Raw genomic sequence first — 17,246 nt, 5'->3', positions numbered from 1 at the left:
TTGCCCTTTAAAATACTAATTTCACAGCAGGATAAGAACCCTCGTCCACACATAGTCGTGCAAACGGGTGGCTTGTGGTTTGTCCTGGACTGTCGTCCTTTTCCTTCTCATCCTCCTCCTTTTGTGATCATTGCTTTTTCCATACTATTTTTCCTGTTGGCTTTGCTCTCATGGAATGATAGGATCACTGCTCAGGGCTTGCCCTAAAAAACACTAATTTCACAGCAGGATAAGAACCCTCGTCCACACATATTCCTCGTCTTTTTTGTACTTCTGTGATCGTTGCTTTTTCCATAGTAGTTTTCTTGTTGGCATTGCTCTCATGGAACGATAGGATCCCTGCTCCGGGCTTGCCCTTTAAAATACTAATTTCACAGCAGGATAAGAACCCTAGTCCACACATAGTCGTGCAAACAGGGGGCTTATGGTTTGTCCTGGACTGTCGTCCTTTTCCTTCTCATCCTCCTCCCTTTCTTATTCCTCCTCTTCTGATTGTTCCGTTTTCCATAGTACTTTTCCCGTTGGCATTGCTCTCATTGAATGATAGGATCGCTCTTCCGGGCTTGCCCTAAAAAATACTAAATGCACCGCAGGATAAGAACCCTCGGCCACACATAGTCGTGCAAACAAGTGGCTTACGGTTTGTCCTGGACTGTCGTCCTTTTCCTTCTCCTCCTCCTCCTCCTCCTCCTCCTCCTCCTCCTCCTCCTCCTCCTCCTCCTCCTCCTCCTCCTCCTCCTCCTCCTCCTCCTCCTCCTCCTCCTTCTCCTCCTCCTCCTCCTTCTCCTCCTCCTCCTCCTCCTTCTCCTCATCCTCCTCCTCCTCCTCCTCCTCCTCCTCTTTTTGTGTTCGTTTCTTTTTGCATAGTACTTTTCCAGTTGGCATTGCTCTCATGGTACGAGTGGATCCCTGCTCCGGGCTTGCCCTAAAAAATACTAATTTCGCAGCAGGATAAGAACCCTCGTCCACACATAGTCGTGCAAACAGGTGGCTTGTGGTTTGTCCTGGACTGTCGTCCTTTTCCTTCTCATCCTCCTCCTTTTGTGATCATTGCTTTTTCCATACTATTTTTCCTGTTGGCTTTGCTCTCATGGAATGATAGGATCACTGCTCAGGGCTTGCCCTAAAAAACACTAATTTCACAGCAGGATAAGAACCCTCGTCCACACATATTCCTCGTCTTTTTTGTACTTCTGTGATCGTTGCTTTTTCCATAGTAGTTTTCTTGTTGGCATTGCTCTCATGGAACGATAGGATCCCTGCTCCGGGCTTGCCCTTTAAAATACTAATTTCACAGCAGGATAAGAACCCTAGTCCACACATAGTCGTGCAAACAGGGGGCTTATGGTTTGTCCTGGACTGTCGTCCTTTTACTCCTCCTCCTCCTCCTTTTCTTTTTCCTCCTTTTGTGATTGTTCCTTTTTCCATAGTACTTTTCCCGTTGGCATTGCTCTCATTGAATGATAGGATCGCTCTTCCGGGCTTGCCCTAAAAAATACTAAATGCACCGCAGGATAAGAACCCTCGGCCACACATAGTCGTGCAAACAGGTGGCTTGTGGTTTGTCCTGGACTGTCGTCCTTTTCCTTCTCATCCTCCTCCTTTTGTGATCATTGCTTTTTCCATACTATTTTTTCCTGTTGGCTTTGCTCTCATGGAATGATAGGATCACTGCTCAGGGCTTGCCCTAAAAAACACTAATTTCACAGCAGGATAGAAACCCTCGTCCACACATATTCCTCGTCTTTTTTGTACTTCTGTGATCGTTGCTTTTTCCATAGTAGTTTTCTTGTTGGCATTGCTCTCATGGAACGATAGGATCCCTGCTCCGGGCTTGCCTTTTAAAATACTAATTTCACAGCAGGATAAGAACCCTCGTCCACACATATTTGTGCAATCAGGGGGCTTACGGTTTGTCCTGTACTGTCTTCCTTTTCCTTCTCCTTCTCCTCCTCCTCCTCCTTTTGTGGTCGTTTCTGTTTCCATACTACTTTTTTCCGTCGGCTTTGCTGTCTTAGAACGATAGGATCACTCCTCATGGCTTGCCTTTAAAAATACTAATTTAACAGCAGGATTAGAACCCTCGTCCACACATAGTCGTGCAAACAGGGGGCTTACGGTTTGTCCTGGACTGTTGTCCTTTTACTCCTCCTCCTCCTCCTTTTCTTTTTCCTCCTTTTGTGATTGTTGCTTTTTCCATAGTACTTTTCCCGTTGGCATTGCTCTCATTGAATGTTAGGATCGCTCTTCCGGGCTTGCCCTAAAAAATACTAAATGCACCGCAGGATAAGAACCCTCGGCCACACATAGTCGTGCAAACAGGTGGCTTACGGTTTGTCCTGGACTGTCGTCCTTTTCCTTCTCCTTCTCGTCCTCCTCCTCCTTTTGTGGTTGTTTCTGTTTCCATACTACTTTTTTCCGTCGGCTTTGCTGTCATAGAACGATAGGATCACTGCTCATGGCTTGCCCTTAAAAATACTAATTTAACAGAAGGATAAGAACCCTCGTCCACACATAGTCTTGCAAACAGGTGGCTTACGGTTTGACCTGGACTGTCGTCCTTTTCCTTCTCCTCCTCCTCCTCCTCTTCCTCCTCCTTTTAAGATCGTCGCTTTTTCCAAACTCCTTTTACCATCGGCATTGCTGTCATAGAACAATAAGATCTCTGCTCAGGGCTTGCCCTAAAAAATACTAATTTCACAGCAGGATAAGAACCCCCGTGCACACATATTCGTGCAAACAGGTGGCTTACTGTTTGTCCTGGACTGTCGTTCTTTTCCTCCTCCTCCTCCTCCTCCTCCTCCTCCTCCTCCTCCTCCTCCTCCTCCTCCTCCTCGTCCTCCTCCTCCTCCTCCCCTTTTTGTGTTCGTTTCTTTTTGCGTAGTACTTTTCCAGTTGGCATTGCTCTCATGGAACGAGTGGATCCCTGCTCCGGGCTTGCCCTTTAAAATACTAATTTCACAGCAGGATAAGAACCCTCGTCCGCACATAGTCGTGCAAACAGGTGGCTTGTGGTTTGTCCTGGACTGTCGTCCTTTTCCTTCTCATCCTCCTCCTTTTGTGATCATTGCTTTTTCCATACTATTTTTCCTGTTGGCTTTGCTCTCATGGAATGATAGGATCACTGCTCAGGGCTTGCCCTAAAAAACACTAATTTCACAGCAGGATAAGAACCCTCGTCCACACATATTCCTCGTCTTTTTTGTACTTCTGTGATCGTTGCTTTTTCCATAGTAGTTTTCTTGTTGGCATTGCTCTCATGGAACGATAGGATCCCTGCTCCGGGCTTGCCCTTTAAAATACTAATTTCACAGCAGGATAAGAACCCTAGTCCACACATAGTCGTGCAAACAGGGGGCTTATGGTTTGTCCTGGACTGTCGTCCTTTTACTCCTCCTCCTCCTCCTTTTCTTTTTCCTCCTTTTGTGATTGTTCCTTTTTCCATAGTACTTTTCCCGTTGGCATTGCTCTCATTGAATGATAGGATCGCTCTTCCGGGCTTGCCCTAAAAAATACTAAATGCACCGCAGGATAAGAACCCTCGGCCACACATAGTCGTGCAAACAGGTGGCTTGTGGTTTGTCCTGGACTGTCGTCCTTTTCCTTCTCATCCTCCTCCTTTTGTGATCATTGCTTTTTCCATACTATTTTTTCCTGTTGGCTTTGCTCTCATGGAATGATAGGATCACTGCTCAGGGCTTGCCCTAAAAAACACTAATTTCACAGCAGGATAAGAACCCTCGTCCACACATATTCCTCGTCTTTTTTGTACTTCTGTGATCGTTGCTTTTTCCATAGTAGTTTTCTTGTTGGCATTGCTCTCATGGAACGATAGGATCCCTGCTCCGGGCTTGCCTTTTAAAATACTAATTTCACAGCAGGATAAGAACCCTCGTCCACACATATTTGTGCAATCAGGGGGCTTACGGTTTGTCCTGTACTGTCTTCCTTTTCCTTCTCCTTCTCCTCCTCCTCCTCCTTTTGTGGTCGTTTCTGTTTCCATACTACTTTTTTCCGTCGGCTTTGCTGTCTTAGAACGATAGGATCACTCCTCATGGCTTGCCTTTAAAAATACTAATTTAACAGCAGGATTAGAACCCTCGTCCACACATAGTCGTGCAAACAGGGGGCTTACGGTTTGTCCTGGACTGTTGTCCTTTTACTCCTCCTCCTCCTCCTTTTCTTTTTCCTCCTTTTGTGATTGTTGCTTTTTCCATAGTACTTTTCCCGTTGGCATTGCTCTCATTGAATGATAGGATCGCTCTTCCGGGCTTGCCCTAAAAAATACTAAATGCACCGCAGGATAAGAACCCTCGGCCACACATAGTCGTGCAAACAGGTGGCTTACGGTTTGTCCTGGACTGTCGTCCTTTTCCTTCTCCTTCTCGTCCTCCTCCTCCTTTTGTGGTTGTTTCTGTTTCCATACTACTTTTTTCCGTCGGCTTTGCTGTCATAGAACGATAGGATCACTGCTCATGGCTTGCCCTTAAAAATACTAATTTAACAGAAGGATAAGAACCCTCGTCCACACATAGTCTTGCAAACAGGTGGCTTACGGTTTGTCCTGGACTGTCGTCCTTTTCCTTCTCCTCCTCCTCCTCCTCTTCCTCCTCCTTTTAAGATCGTCGCTTTTTCCAAACTCCTTTTACCATCGGCATTGCTGTCATAGAACAATAAGATCTCTGCTCAGGGCTTGCCCTAAAAAATACTAATTTCACAGCAGGATAAGAACCCCCGTGCACACATATTCGTGCAAACAGGTGGCTTACTGTTTGTCCTGGACTGTCGTTCTTTTCCTCCTCCTCCTCCTCCTCCTCCTCCTCCTCCTCCTCCTCCTCCTCCTCCTCCTCCTCCTCCTCCTCCTCCTCCTCCCCTTTTTGTGTTCGTTTCTTTTTGCGTAGTACTTTTCCAGTTGGCATTGCTCTCATGGAACGAGTGGATCCCTGCTCCGGGCTTGCCCTTTAAAATACTAATTTCACAGCAGGATAAGAACCCTCGTCCGCACATAGTCGTGCAAACAGGTGGCTTGTGGTTTGTCCTGGACTGTCGTCCTTTTCCTTCTCATCCTCCTCCTTTTGTGATCATTGCTTTTTCCATACTATTTTTCCTGTTGGCTTTGCTCTCATGGAATGATAGGATCACTGCTCAGGGCTTGCCCTAAAAAACACTAATTTCACAGCAGGATAAGAACCCTCGTCCACACATATTCCTTGTCTTTTTTGTACTTCTGTGATCGTTGCTTTTTCCATAGTAGTTTTCTTGTTGGCATTGCTCTCATGGAACGATAGGATCCCTGCTCCGGGCTTGCCCTTTAAAATACTAATTTCACAGCAGGATAAGAACCCTAGTCCACACATAGTCGTGCAAACAGGGGGCTTATGGTTTGTCCTGGACTGTCGTCCTTTTACTCCTCCTCCTCCTCCTTTTCTTTTTCCTCCTTTTGTGATTGTTCCTTTTTCCATAGTACTTTTCCCGTTGGCATTGCTCTCATTGAATGATAGGATCGCTCTTCCGGGCTTGCCCTAAAAAATACTAAATGCACCGCAGGATAAGAACCCTCGGCCACACATAGTCGTGCAAACAGGTGGCTTGTGGTTTGTCCTGGACTGTCGTCCTTTTCCTTCTCATCCTCCTCCTTTTGTGATCATTGCTTTTTCCATACTATTTTTTCTGTTGGCTTTGCTCTCATGGAATGATAGGATCACTGCTCAGGGCTTGCCCTAAAAAACACTAATTTCACAGCAGGATAAGAACCCTCGTCCACACATATTCGTGCAAACAGGTGGCTTACGGTTTGTCCTGGAGTGTCGTCCTTTTCCTTCTCCTCCTCCTCCTCCTCCTTTTGTGATTGTCGCTGTTTCCAAACTCCTTTTAGCATTGGCATTGCTGTCATAGAACGATAAGAGCTCTGCTCAGGGCTTGCCCTAGAAAATACTAATTTCACAGCAGGATAAGAACCCCCGTGCACACATATTCGTGCAAACAGGTGGCTTACTGTTTTTCCTGGACTGTCGCTCTTTTCCTCCTCCTCCTCCTCCTCCTCCTCCTCCACCTCCTCCACCTTCTCCTCCTGCACCTCCTTCTCCTCCTCCTCCTTCTTCTCCTCCTTCTCCTTTTGTGTTAGTTTCTTTTTGCATAGTACTTTTTCCGTTGTCATTGCTCTCATGGAACGAGAGGATTCCTGCTCCGGGCTTGCCCTAAAAAATACTAATTTCGCAGCAGGATAAGAACCCTCGTTCACACATAGTCGTGCAAACAGGTGGCTTACAGATTGTCCTGGACTGTCGTCCTTTTCCTTCTCCTCCTCCACCTCCTCCTCCTCCTCCTCCTCCTCCTCCTCCTCCATCTTCTTTTCCTCCTCTTTTTCCTCCTTTTGTGATCGTTGCTTTTTCCATACTATTTTTCCTGTTGGCTTTGCTCTCATGGAATGATAGGTTCACTGCTCCGGGCTTGCCCTAAAAAATACTAATTTCACAGCAGCGTAAGAACCCTCGTGCACGCACATTCGTGCAAACAGGTGTCTTACGTTTTTTCCTGGACTGTCGACCTTTTCCTCCTCCTCCTCCTCCTCTTTTTCCTCCTTTTGTGATTGTTGCTTTTTCCATAGTGCATTTCCCGTTTGCATTGCTCTCGTTGAACGATAGTTTCACTGCTCAGGGTTTGCCCTTTAAAATATAATTTCACAGCAGCGTAAGAACCCTCGTCCACACATAGTTGTGCAAACAGGTGGCTTACGGATTGTCCTGGACTGTCGTCCTTTTCCTCCTCCTCCTCCTCCTCCTCCTCCTCCTCCTCCTCCTCCTCCTCCTCCTCCTCTTTTTCTTCCTTTTGTGATTGTTGCTTTTTCCATACTATTTTTCCTGTTGGCTTTGCTCTCATGGAATGATAGGATCACTGCTCAGGGGTTGCCCTAAAAAACACTAATTTCACAGCAGGATAATAACCCTCGTCCACACATATTTGTGCAATCAGGAGGCTTACGGTTTGTCCTGTACTGTCTTCCTTTTCCTTCTCCTTCTCTTCCTCCTCCTCCTTTTGTGGTCGTTTCTGTTTCCATACTACTTTTTTCCGTCGGCTTTGCTGTCTTAGAACGATAGGATCTCTCCTCATGGCTTGCCCTTAAAGTACTAATTTAACAGCAGGATTAGAACCCTCGTCCACACATAGTCGTGCAAACAGGGGGCTTACGGTTTGTCCTGGACTGTCGTCGTTTTACTCCTCTTCCTCCTCCTTTTCTTTTTCCTCCTTTTGTGATTGTTGCTTTTTCCATAGTACTTTTCCCGTTGGCATTGCTCTCATTGAATGATAGGATCGCTCTTCCGGGCTTGCCCTAAAAAATACTAAATGCACCGCAGGATAAGAACCCTCGTCCACACATATTCGTGCAAACAGGTGGCTTACGGTTTGTCCTGGACTGTCTTCCTTTTCCTTCTCCTTCTCCTCCTCCTCCTCCTTTTGTGGTCGTTTGTGTTTCCATACTGCTTTTTTCCGTCGGCTTTGCTGTCATAGAACGATAGGATCACTGCTCATGGCTTGCCCTTAAAAATGCTCATTTCACAGCAGCAGGGGGCTTATGGTTTGTCCTGGACTGTCGTCCTTTTACTCCTCCTCCTCCTCCTCCTCCTTTGCTTTTTCCTCCTTTTGTGATTGTTGCTTTTTCCATAGTACTTTTCCCATTGGCATTGCTCTCATTGAATTATAGGATCGCTCTTCGGGGCTTGCCCTAAAAAATACTAAATTCACCGCAGGATAAGAACCCTCGTCCACACATAGTCGTGCAAACAGGTAGCTTACATATTGTCCTGGACTGTCGTCCTTTTCCATCTCCTCCTCCTCCTCTTCCTCCTCCTCCTCCTCCTACTCCTAAGGCAGCACTGAGCCCTATTTACTTAGCTATTTGTCATTAATCAACTTGCATGATTCATTGTTTATTTAATGGTCTATAAAATGATGACACTAGCAGTTTCTTTAAATATTACATTAGTTGTTTTGTATTTTTATATCTGTTTATTAATATTTACGGTCTCTGAATTGTGGCAGTTGTTCTCTCTTACAGTCTATAGGAGTTTTTATTGGGCTGGGGAAAGGGGAACGTAGCAGCAATCTCATACAGGCAGTTCTCAAGTACTGTTTTTCCTTGGAAGGTGTAGAAGGAGGTCTTTCCAGAATCTTTGGAGTGTGTGACAGACTGAAATTGAAACGCACATCTCTGCCAAAATTATTGAATATATAATGTAACTATAATTTATTATTTTTTCAGTGTTGGTGAGCACTTCCTATGACTTGACCTGGGGCCATGGGTGATAGTTCAGAGCATTAAACATCTGACTTCAAGCCCACAGAATCATAGAAGTGTTTGGTTTGGAATGGTCCTTTAAGATCATCTAGTTGCAATCTGTTTCTATAGTCAGGGTCACCTCCCACTAGAGCAGGTTGCTCACAGCCCTGTCCAACGTGGCCTTGATTGCTTTCGGAGTGGTGATGCATCCACAACCTTGTTGGGCATCTTGTTCTAGCATCTCACCAACCTCATAGTAAAGACTTTCTTCCTGATATCAAGTCTAAATCCACCTTCTTCCAATACAAAGACACTGTCTTTGTTCTGTCACTACCCGCTTTTCTGTGAAGTCCTTTCCCAGCTTTCCTGCAAGCTCCCTTCAGGTACTGGAGGTCTGCTAAGCATCTCCTTGGAGCCTTCTCTTTCCTAGACCGGAGAGCCCCAACTCTTAGCCTGTCCTCACGGGGGAGGTGCTCCAGCTCTCTGATCATTTTCATGGTCCTCCTCTGGATCTGCTCCAACAACTCCATGTCCTTGCTGTGTTGTGGGCAGAGTCAGAGATAAAGTCCTGCCTGACATTCCTGGTCTTGTCCCCTGGGATCTCAGATCCCTGCATTCCTTGAACTGTTTCAGACTTCTCAGAGTTTTCTTTGAATTTTACTGAATATTTTTCCTGATTTTGACCTTCAGTTGTTCTGTTTGTTCAAAACCTAATTTATGGTGTTTAAATAATAACAAGCCCTGGGCAATTTCTGGGGATTAATGACTGACAGAGAGTTGATGGCCTGAGGCAAGACTTAGGGCCATTAACTTTACCCAAGGAAAATTTCTCGGAAGTGTTACAGACTGAAGTTTTTGCTTGGTAGTCAGGCAGCTGTGCCTGAATTGAGGGTGACCCTCTCTATGCGGAAAACGATTGCTTATAAAGTGTGGGTTGGCTTATTAAAATGTAATATTGCAGTTTGTTTTATGGCAGCACTAAAAGGTTTTATCTAAAACAGGGGTAAAAGGCAGCAAAATGGAAAGGTATGTTCTGCAATAGAAATACTATAGAATAGTTCAGTTGGAAGGAACCTTCAAGGATCACCTAGTGAAACTGCCAGAGTGCTTCAGGGCTAAGTAAATTCCTAAGTAAGTAGGAATCATCCACATGCCTCTTGAAAACTGACAGGCATGGGACTTCAACTACCTCTCTTGGAAGCTTTTTTCAGTGTTTAACTATCCTTATGGTAAAGGAACTGTTTCTCATGTCCTTCCCTGGCACAGCTTTGTGCCATCGGTTTCTGAGAGCACAGCCCAGCATCTTCATCTGCTTCCTGTCCTTAGGAAGTTGCTGAAAGCAGTGAGGTTGCTTCTCAGCCTCCTCTTCTCTAGACCAGGCAAACTAGGTGTCCTTGCAAGACATGTCTCCACCCTGATACTTGCTTTGTGGCATTAACAATGTGCTGCACAAAAGCAAGGCAGCAGATAGTTATCTTCAACAATCTTTTAGTACCTTAGAAAAAAAAAGGTAATGTGTGGGACAAAGAAAGTCATTATGAACAAAAGACCTAGCAAAGGAGTAAACAAACTAAGCAGCTGCTTGCACCAGATGTAAACAAACACGACATGCCTGACTCCTACATGTGACCAAGGGGCTGTTGCAAGGATATAAAAAGTTGTAAGCATGTACAGTAAAAGTCTTTGTTCTGCGCCAGTAACGGAGCTCTTGCCACAGTTGACACCGGAACAGGAACATGTAAAGCAGACTGGTATGGAGAGGGCTGAAAGAAGAAGCCCCTATCGAGAGAGGGCTGATAGAAGCCCCTATTGAGAGAGGGCTGAAAGAAGCCCTATTGAGAGCTCTGAGGGAAACATGAGGCTTGACGTAGAAGCCTGTTGAGAGAAATGTGGCTGCCCAAGGTTTCATCGCCCCAGCTGCTCCAACTGCTTCTAGCTGAATGAAGGAACAGGTCTGCTGAAAGGAAGCTGGACCCAAAAGCTGCTCAAAGAAATCAGGACCAGACAGCACAGTCAGAATCACTTCTGCAGAAGGGAGGTGAGCAGAGGAGAACAATGGGACCAAGTATATCAGAGGTGCAGGAGGCGGTCTGCAAAATAAAGAACATGATTTTGCAGATGCACCATGCTAAAGTGGAAAGCTTCAATTTAAGCTCTTGTAATAAAGGAGTAGATGGGACTACAGATCTGTGATGCAGAAATGTGGGACAAAGCAGAAGTGAGGCTGTGGGACGTAGATACATGCTCTGACCTTGAGGTTAAAGACCTTTTGGGTTCCTGGAGATCAGTTTTTGAATTGTTAAAAGAACATGTGAAATCCCCCATCCCAGTGGAGCCCACCAGTCCTCTTTTAGTGGGGGCCGCTATGAATGACCATGACAATAAAGGTAGTGGACCTTTAGACCCCAGGCTGGTGAGCCCAAGAAAGGAACCGGACTATTAACCCCATGATCCGTGTGAAGTTGGGCAAGCAATCCACAAAGAAGTAGAGCAGGTGGGGGACTTCGACATCATTCAGAGATTGCATTTGGTTCTCGGCCTGCCCAGTGATTTCAGTTTTTGGATTTGGGTTCAGCTCCCCCTATACCAGTAATCTATTGAGCTCTGTTAGGAAAATTTACACTCTTTGTGTTTGCAAGACCATGGCACAGTTGGGAGAATGTGCACAAAAAAAGACACTGGAGTGGAAGCTGTTGGAGCTCAGCAACTTGCAGCAGAGCATGCAGACCCTCATTCACTACCACGAGCACATGGCACTCATAGTCAGCCCATGAGAGCAGGAGCTGCAGAAAGTTGCTGCTGAGATGTATGCTTGTGTTTGGGCCCTCACTCATTCCAGCTGTTTGCATTGGTGCAGTGTATTTTTCTGATCCTTTTAGCTGTTGTAGCAGTTGCTTTTTCTTACAAGGGAAAAAAATCTTTCTCTTACAAACTTAAGGTTAAGCTTATGCTTGTAAAAGAAAACATTGTGGAATACATGTGGAAATCCAGAGATTCCCTTCTTTACAAAAAGGATCAGAGATTGACTAGAAGCAGATATTCAGGGTTAATGCATGATGCTAAGTTAAAAAACAGTATTTGCTACGTATGTGCTTTGTAAAATGACATGTGTTCATGTACAGTAGCTAGGCAATATAGGAAGCTTTCTCATATTTGGTTGTATAATCCAATGTGTCTGGCTGAGTATTTTCTGGCATTTAAGAATGTAATGTGTATATTTACAACTGTATGTCTTACCTGCACCTGCCTGGCTTTCATAATTCTGGTTCTGAATATGTGATTTCAGTGATTTCAGTGATTTTAATAATAATAATGGGGGGGGGGGGTGGCAGATATGACCCCTCAGGGAAGAATAGCTAAAGCATGTTATGTTCTTAATTTTCTAAATCATTGGACAAGGGAGGGCCCCCCAGTTTACAGAAGCTTTAGTCATAATGCTTTAACTCCTGTTAAGGAAAGAGCACAGGGTATGGTAAAAATTCTGAGCTTTAACCAATATGGAAGGGCCCTGCTTATTGATAAGGTGGGGCTGAAGTTATGCTTGTGTTTCAGCAGGAACAGGTCTGAGATGGGTACCAGTATGATGGGTCCGGCCATTTTTCTTGTCATCTGTTTCATCAGTGACAAGAAACACATTTCTTGCCAACAAGACAGGACAAGACACACTTTGCTAGTCAGCTTCATCACCAGAGAACCATAAGAATTGGAATGGTTGGGATCAGGTAAAAGAAACTATTGTGTGTACTTTAAGGAACCAGTCATTGTTTAGTGTGTTAATTTTAGTTTATCTGCTTATAGGAATGTTTCTGAACTGTGCTTCTTTTTATTAATAGAGAAGGGAGGGGGAGATGTGGGACAAAGAAAGTCATTATGAACAAAAGACCTGGCAAAGGAGTAAAGCACAGCAGCTACTTGCACCAGACCTAAACACACAATGAGGTGCCTGGCTCCTACATGTGACCAGGGGGTTGTTATATGGGTATGAAAGGTTGTAAGCATCTACAATAAACGTCTTCGTTCTGCACCAGCAAGGGAACGCATGCCTCTCGTGCCACACATTGTAGAGTTTCATAAAGCAGGTAATTCATATATCAGTTAATACCAGTTACTGGGCGTCTTTTTCCCTCATTAAGTTAATGCACACTAAAGGAGGAATGTTTTACACCAGTGTTTTGAGTTTTCTACTCTTAGAATTTTCAGCAATTCTGAAATTATGATAGTTCAGACTTTGAGATGCAGCAACAGTTCTTTTTTTAGTTCTACTTACTGATGGAGAAAAGGCAGTTAATTGAATATGAAGCCTGTGGATGGCTTTTTCCCTTAACAGTAACAGACCTCATTGAAATAATTAAAGATGCTTCTTCCTATATTATTTTGAGAGTTCTAAAACAATGATATATATGAACAGCAGGCAACATAGAGCTGTTCCACACACCATCTCAGCATTTTAAAGTTAAAACATTGCATGGAATTGAATGAGTGGATGAGAGATCTTTGGGAATTGATTTAGTGCTGCTGGATTCATCTTTGATTTTGACCCAAATAATGTTTTAAGTTGCCTATTTAAGTAAGAAAGTTCCTATTAGTTTGTCATTGTAAGATTTCTGCCTAGTGATGCAACAGGACCTGATTATATATACAGAGGGCGTCTTCTTGTGTGGTCCCCCTTCAAACTCAGGTCCAGTGAGTCGAGTTATTACAAAATGCAAAGGAAAAGAGCTAGTTACCACCACTTCTAGTCTGAAAAAGGCAAAGATACACTAACTAATAGTTAGAATATCAAAAGGCAAACAAAGGACTCGGGGCATTTTAAACATGAATTCTAGTGAATAAAATGTTATGGCATAGTTCCGTTAAGTACATAGGTTTCTGCAAAAGTAATGTCTCCTATTTATTTCCATGGAAAATAAAAGAGATAAAAAGAGCATAATAACACTGTTTGATGGTGTTTTGTAGCTGAGAGTCTATCCTATTTTTTTCAGTTTACTCCATCAGCTGTGCATTTTTGCCAGCACTGAACAAGAGCCTGCGTGCTGCTCTCATAAGGATCCATGGAGGTGAACTGTTGTTGCCACTGCTGAAACACCGCCCACTGCCCCTCTGAGCTCATATCCACTCTTTGGTGTCCATAAACATTCAGCAAGTGTTGAAGAATGTCAGTGGGCACCAGTTTGGTTTTTTTTCACATGAAAGAACTGAGTTGCACATTTGGCTTCATGAACGCTTCTGTGTTTGATACCATTCTGTCAGATTGCCCCTCTGCTGCCACCTGTCCCAGGGCAGTAAAGCTTAATGGAATATGAGGTGAGGAGATTCAGCCTCTGCTGCTATGCTATCAGCATCCACCTCTGACACTGTGGGCCAGCATAATAAAATAGGAGGCGCTACTTTCGAAGCATCCCTGTAATAACCATGCTTGCTTGCATTCATGCCTTTTGGGAGTAGCAGAGAAATGTAAGATTTTCAAAAACATAGAAATTGGATTAGAAACCCAAATCCTATGAACTTTCAGCCACCTCAGATCCATCTGAATACCACTACCACCAGTCCCAAGAGGTATTTCATGGGTAGAGGGACTATGAACCCCATTAAAAGAAAATGCTGCTTTGTCTGCTACAAATTTACCTTGTGAAGTAGATCTTGGCAAATCTCCTTCCATAATGGTGAATCACAGTGATAACAAATGAAAGTTTTCATGCTGACAGTGTCAACAATTTGCAGAGATCCTCTTCCTCCCAGCATTTTTATTTTGAAGAATATCGCAATCACTGTAGAGTTTCCATCATCGCCCCACAAAATCATCTGAAAGTGATTGCTTCTATTTCTTCTATTTCTTCACCTTTGTCTCAGGTCTTGCTGTTGGACAGTCTCAACAGAAGTCCATGAAATCTTTTGTCTGAACACTTGTTTAGAATAGAAACATTTGATGTTTCTGATGAATACATCTTCAATTACAAATTTCTCACCCTGGCAGAAATTTGTGTCCGTGGCTTTTTCCCCAGCCAGCGAGATCTGTCCTGTCAGAAGCTGGATGGAGTGTAATGGTGCCTTTGGTGTGAGGTGGGGTGGAATGTTGAGAAATGTTGCTATGGTGACCGTACTGCATCACTGTTGCATGATGGGACAGGGACTGTTTGCTGGCAAAATGGGGCAGCAATATACTTGAGCCACATACTTAACTGACATAATTAGGGAATTGTGATAAGAAAAATCACATAAGAAAATGTGATCCAAGATATCAGTGCTAACTAAACCAGTAGGAAAAAAGATGCGTATAATTTCCCTGGGGAAGTATTTTTCATTAATGGGTTCATTGGGTACACTTCTGTAGCAAATTTATCTTATTTTAGGACCTAATGTTCCATTATCAAAATGCACTGCAGAATACTGCTGCGTAGCCATTGCTGCTGGCAGAGCTTTTGGGTTAGCCACACATTGCCCTTTTGCTGAGTTTTATTGAATGTAACACTGGGGCCTTTGCCTCCCTTGAACTGTAGCAAAGCACACAAAAGATGATCCCCTTGAAGGAAATGGGATTATTCAGTCTGGAGAAGTGGAGTCTGAGGGGAGACCTTATCACTTTTACAGCTCCCTTAGAGGGATGTTGTAGCAAGGCAAGGGTCAGCCTCTTCTCCAGGTGCCAACAGTAGGACAAGAGGGAATGGCTTTGGGTTGCAGCAGAGAAGGTTCAGTTGGATATTAGGAAAAAAAACTCTCAGAAAGAGTAGTGAGGTACAGGAACAGGCTGCCCAGGGAAATGCGTAAGACACCACCACTCCTGGAGGTGTTCAAGAAACAGGTAGATATACTACTGAGGAACATGGTATAGTGGACGTGGTGGTGATGAGTTGGAGTAGATTGCCTTAGCGATCTTTTCCAACTTTAATTATTCTATACTGTCATTTTATCTGCATAACAGCACGCAACTTAATGAGTTTTGCCTGAATTGCTTTTAGAGGAAGTTCCTTTTGCTAGTTTCATTTACTCCAGGTGATGGCAGTAAAGGACTTTTGCTCTTTCAGCACGTAATATGAAGCACAGAAAGCTATCAGACCCCACCTCCAAAGGAGGTAATTCCTGTGCCTTCCTTGCAGCTTATGAAGACATCCATCACGAGATGGAAAAGCAAAATGGCTTGGATTGGAGGTGGTTTTCTTCTTCATTCTTAATAAATGTGGTATATATTTTTCATTTGCCTTTGTGTGGGTCTTTCACACTGCATATTCTAGTATTAACTTTTCAATGTGCATACATACAGTGCAATTACAGTGTTTATTTTTGGACTTAAGATATTTTAAACTGACCCTGGTTGTCTAGCATTAGGTGTGTAAATGGACACAGAGTATCCCAATAAAACTCTGTATCTGGGACTTGTCACTCAGGCAGATGGCTAACATAGCAATGTTACGTCAAAAACAGTTTCAAAATGAAAAGCCTTGCAGTGAGCCTGGGATATACCTGCTGGAACTGGAACAAATCAGCCATTCACAGCTAATGTTTTATTGATGGTCTAAAGGAAAGGAAGAAAAACAGACCAGAAAGCCCTTAGAGTTGAAGTCAGCGTAGCCTTGAAACTTCCCTTCTTAAATCTGTTTTTAATGAGGATGGGGCATGATGGAAATGAGTCTGACATAGCTGTTATCAAATGATGCACAGTGATGCCTGTTAATAGAGAACGTGTTTCACCTATGTTTTTATTAAACTGGATAGTGCACCATTGGGTGAATTAACCCAATATTATCCTCACAGGAAAGAGGAGAGGAGTGGGAGGACATCTGCTGAAATCATTATTGTTGTAGAGCAACGTCAGGGAATGTGCCAAGCTCTGTGGAAAGGTAACAGCTGTCCATTTCTAGCTATATGCAGCAAAAAGGCTGGTAGTGCTTTAATGACAGCAGTCTTATACTAGCTTCAGAATGGCAGTGGGTATCAAAGTATTAATAGTGTTTTAGGTCACATCATGAACTTTTAAAGCAAATTTCTTGATTGTCTCCTTTTACTGCCCTTTGATTTTCATCATGGAACAATTTTCCAGAACATGAACTGGAATGGTTTTTTTAGACAGCTTAACTAGACATTGAGTTCCAGGAAAGCATCTAATGCACTTCAGTAACAACAGGGTGGGAATACAGTTAGCAAGAAAGGGAAAACCCCAAGGAGTATTTGTCAGTGTGGATGTCAGGTTCTCCTGAACACCAACTTTTTTTTTTTTTTATTCTTTCTTTCTGGCAGATTTTCTGCTGGCAGCTCTGCTTGCTAATGCAGACCTGGCTTGTATTCTGGCAGCATGAATGTTCACACAACACTTATGTCAGTGGCTGACGTATGTGTGTCTCCAGCTCAGTTCAGAGGGAAAGTCTGCATCGCTTTATTGATGCTAACCTGCAGACTTTGAATGGCAGCTAATAGGTGCCCTACCCAGTGCAAGTATATCCGTGCACATGACACAAGTTACATACTTCCAGCATGTAGCATTCCTATATGCTTTTTGCATCCTAGTTTTGCAGAAGAAGGAAAAGAATGAGGCCAGGAGCGTGAGTTGGATACATTAGTTAATAACCCAGGCACTTTTAAGTCACTGCATTTATTTCCCCCCTAGAGCAGACAATTACATCATAGATCCTATCATCATCTGATTATGGTCTCTCTGGAGCAGATTAGTTTTCCTCCTGTGATTGTAATGCAGTAAATTTCCAAAAATTTACTCTTTGGAAACCTTCCATTTATACACATCTTGGATGGACTAAACTTGTGTTTAAAATACTTCTCTTTTTCTGGTGTTTTTATGTCCTTTATATGTTTACTTGGGGGGGAGGGGGGATGTGTGAGAGGGAACATTACTTAGTCTCAGTAATCATTTTACTGAGCTAAATAAACTAATTGTAATATCCCTTAATGAAACAGGCAGTGTTCGTTAGGTCCCCTCTGTATCTCCCATTATTTTCTTCATTGTGGAAGGACAAGAGCA

The 17,246-nt window shown here is 43.7% G+C and overlaps 1 protein-coding gene and 1 long non-coding RNA gene across 2 annotated transcripts in view; one reads left to right on the top strand and one right to left on the bottom strand.

Annotated features, from left to right (window-relative positions):
* Window positions 1-5,490: 5,490 nt before the first annotated feature.
* Window positions 5,491-13,995, bottom strand: LOC146761020 (uncharacterized). Its single transcript, XM_085544831.1, has 2 exons — window positions 13,904-13,995; window positions 5,491-7,733 (listed from the first exon to the last, which is right to left on the bottom strand). The coding sequence occupies exon 2, from the start codon at window positions 6,422-6,424 to the stop codon at window positions 5,702-5,704; it is 723 nt and encodes a 240-aa protein (XP_085400957.1). The 5' UTR covers window positions 6,425-7,733; window positions 13,904-13,995; the 3' UTR covers window positions 5,491-5,701.
* Window positions 8,263-17,246, top strand: part of LOC146761019 (uncharacterized) — a 43,142-nt gene continuing 34,158 nt past the window's right edge. Inside the window, exons 1-3 of the long non-coding RNA XR_014945247.1 lie at window positions 8,263-10,316; window positions 11,831-12,000; window positions 13,261-13,582. This is a non-coding gene — a long non-coding RNA (uncharacterized LOC146761019). The remainder of the gene's footprint in view (window positions 10,317-11,830; window positions 12,001-13,260; window positions 13,583-17,246) is intronic.

The sequence above is a fragment of the Coturnix japonica genome, chromosome 4 (genome assembly GCF_054131305.1).
Source record: "Coturnix japonica strain WE chromosome 4, WE-NBRP24, whole genome shotgun sequence".
In the NCBI taxonomy this organism is placed as follows: domain Eukaryota; kingdom Metazoa; phylum Chordata; class Aves; order Galliformes; family Phasianidae; genus Coturnix; species Coturnix japonica.
Note: the sequence above shows the minus strand (reverse complement) of the source record. Positions and strands in the feature narration are given on the sequence as shown.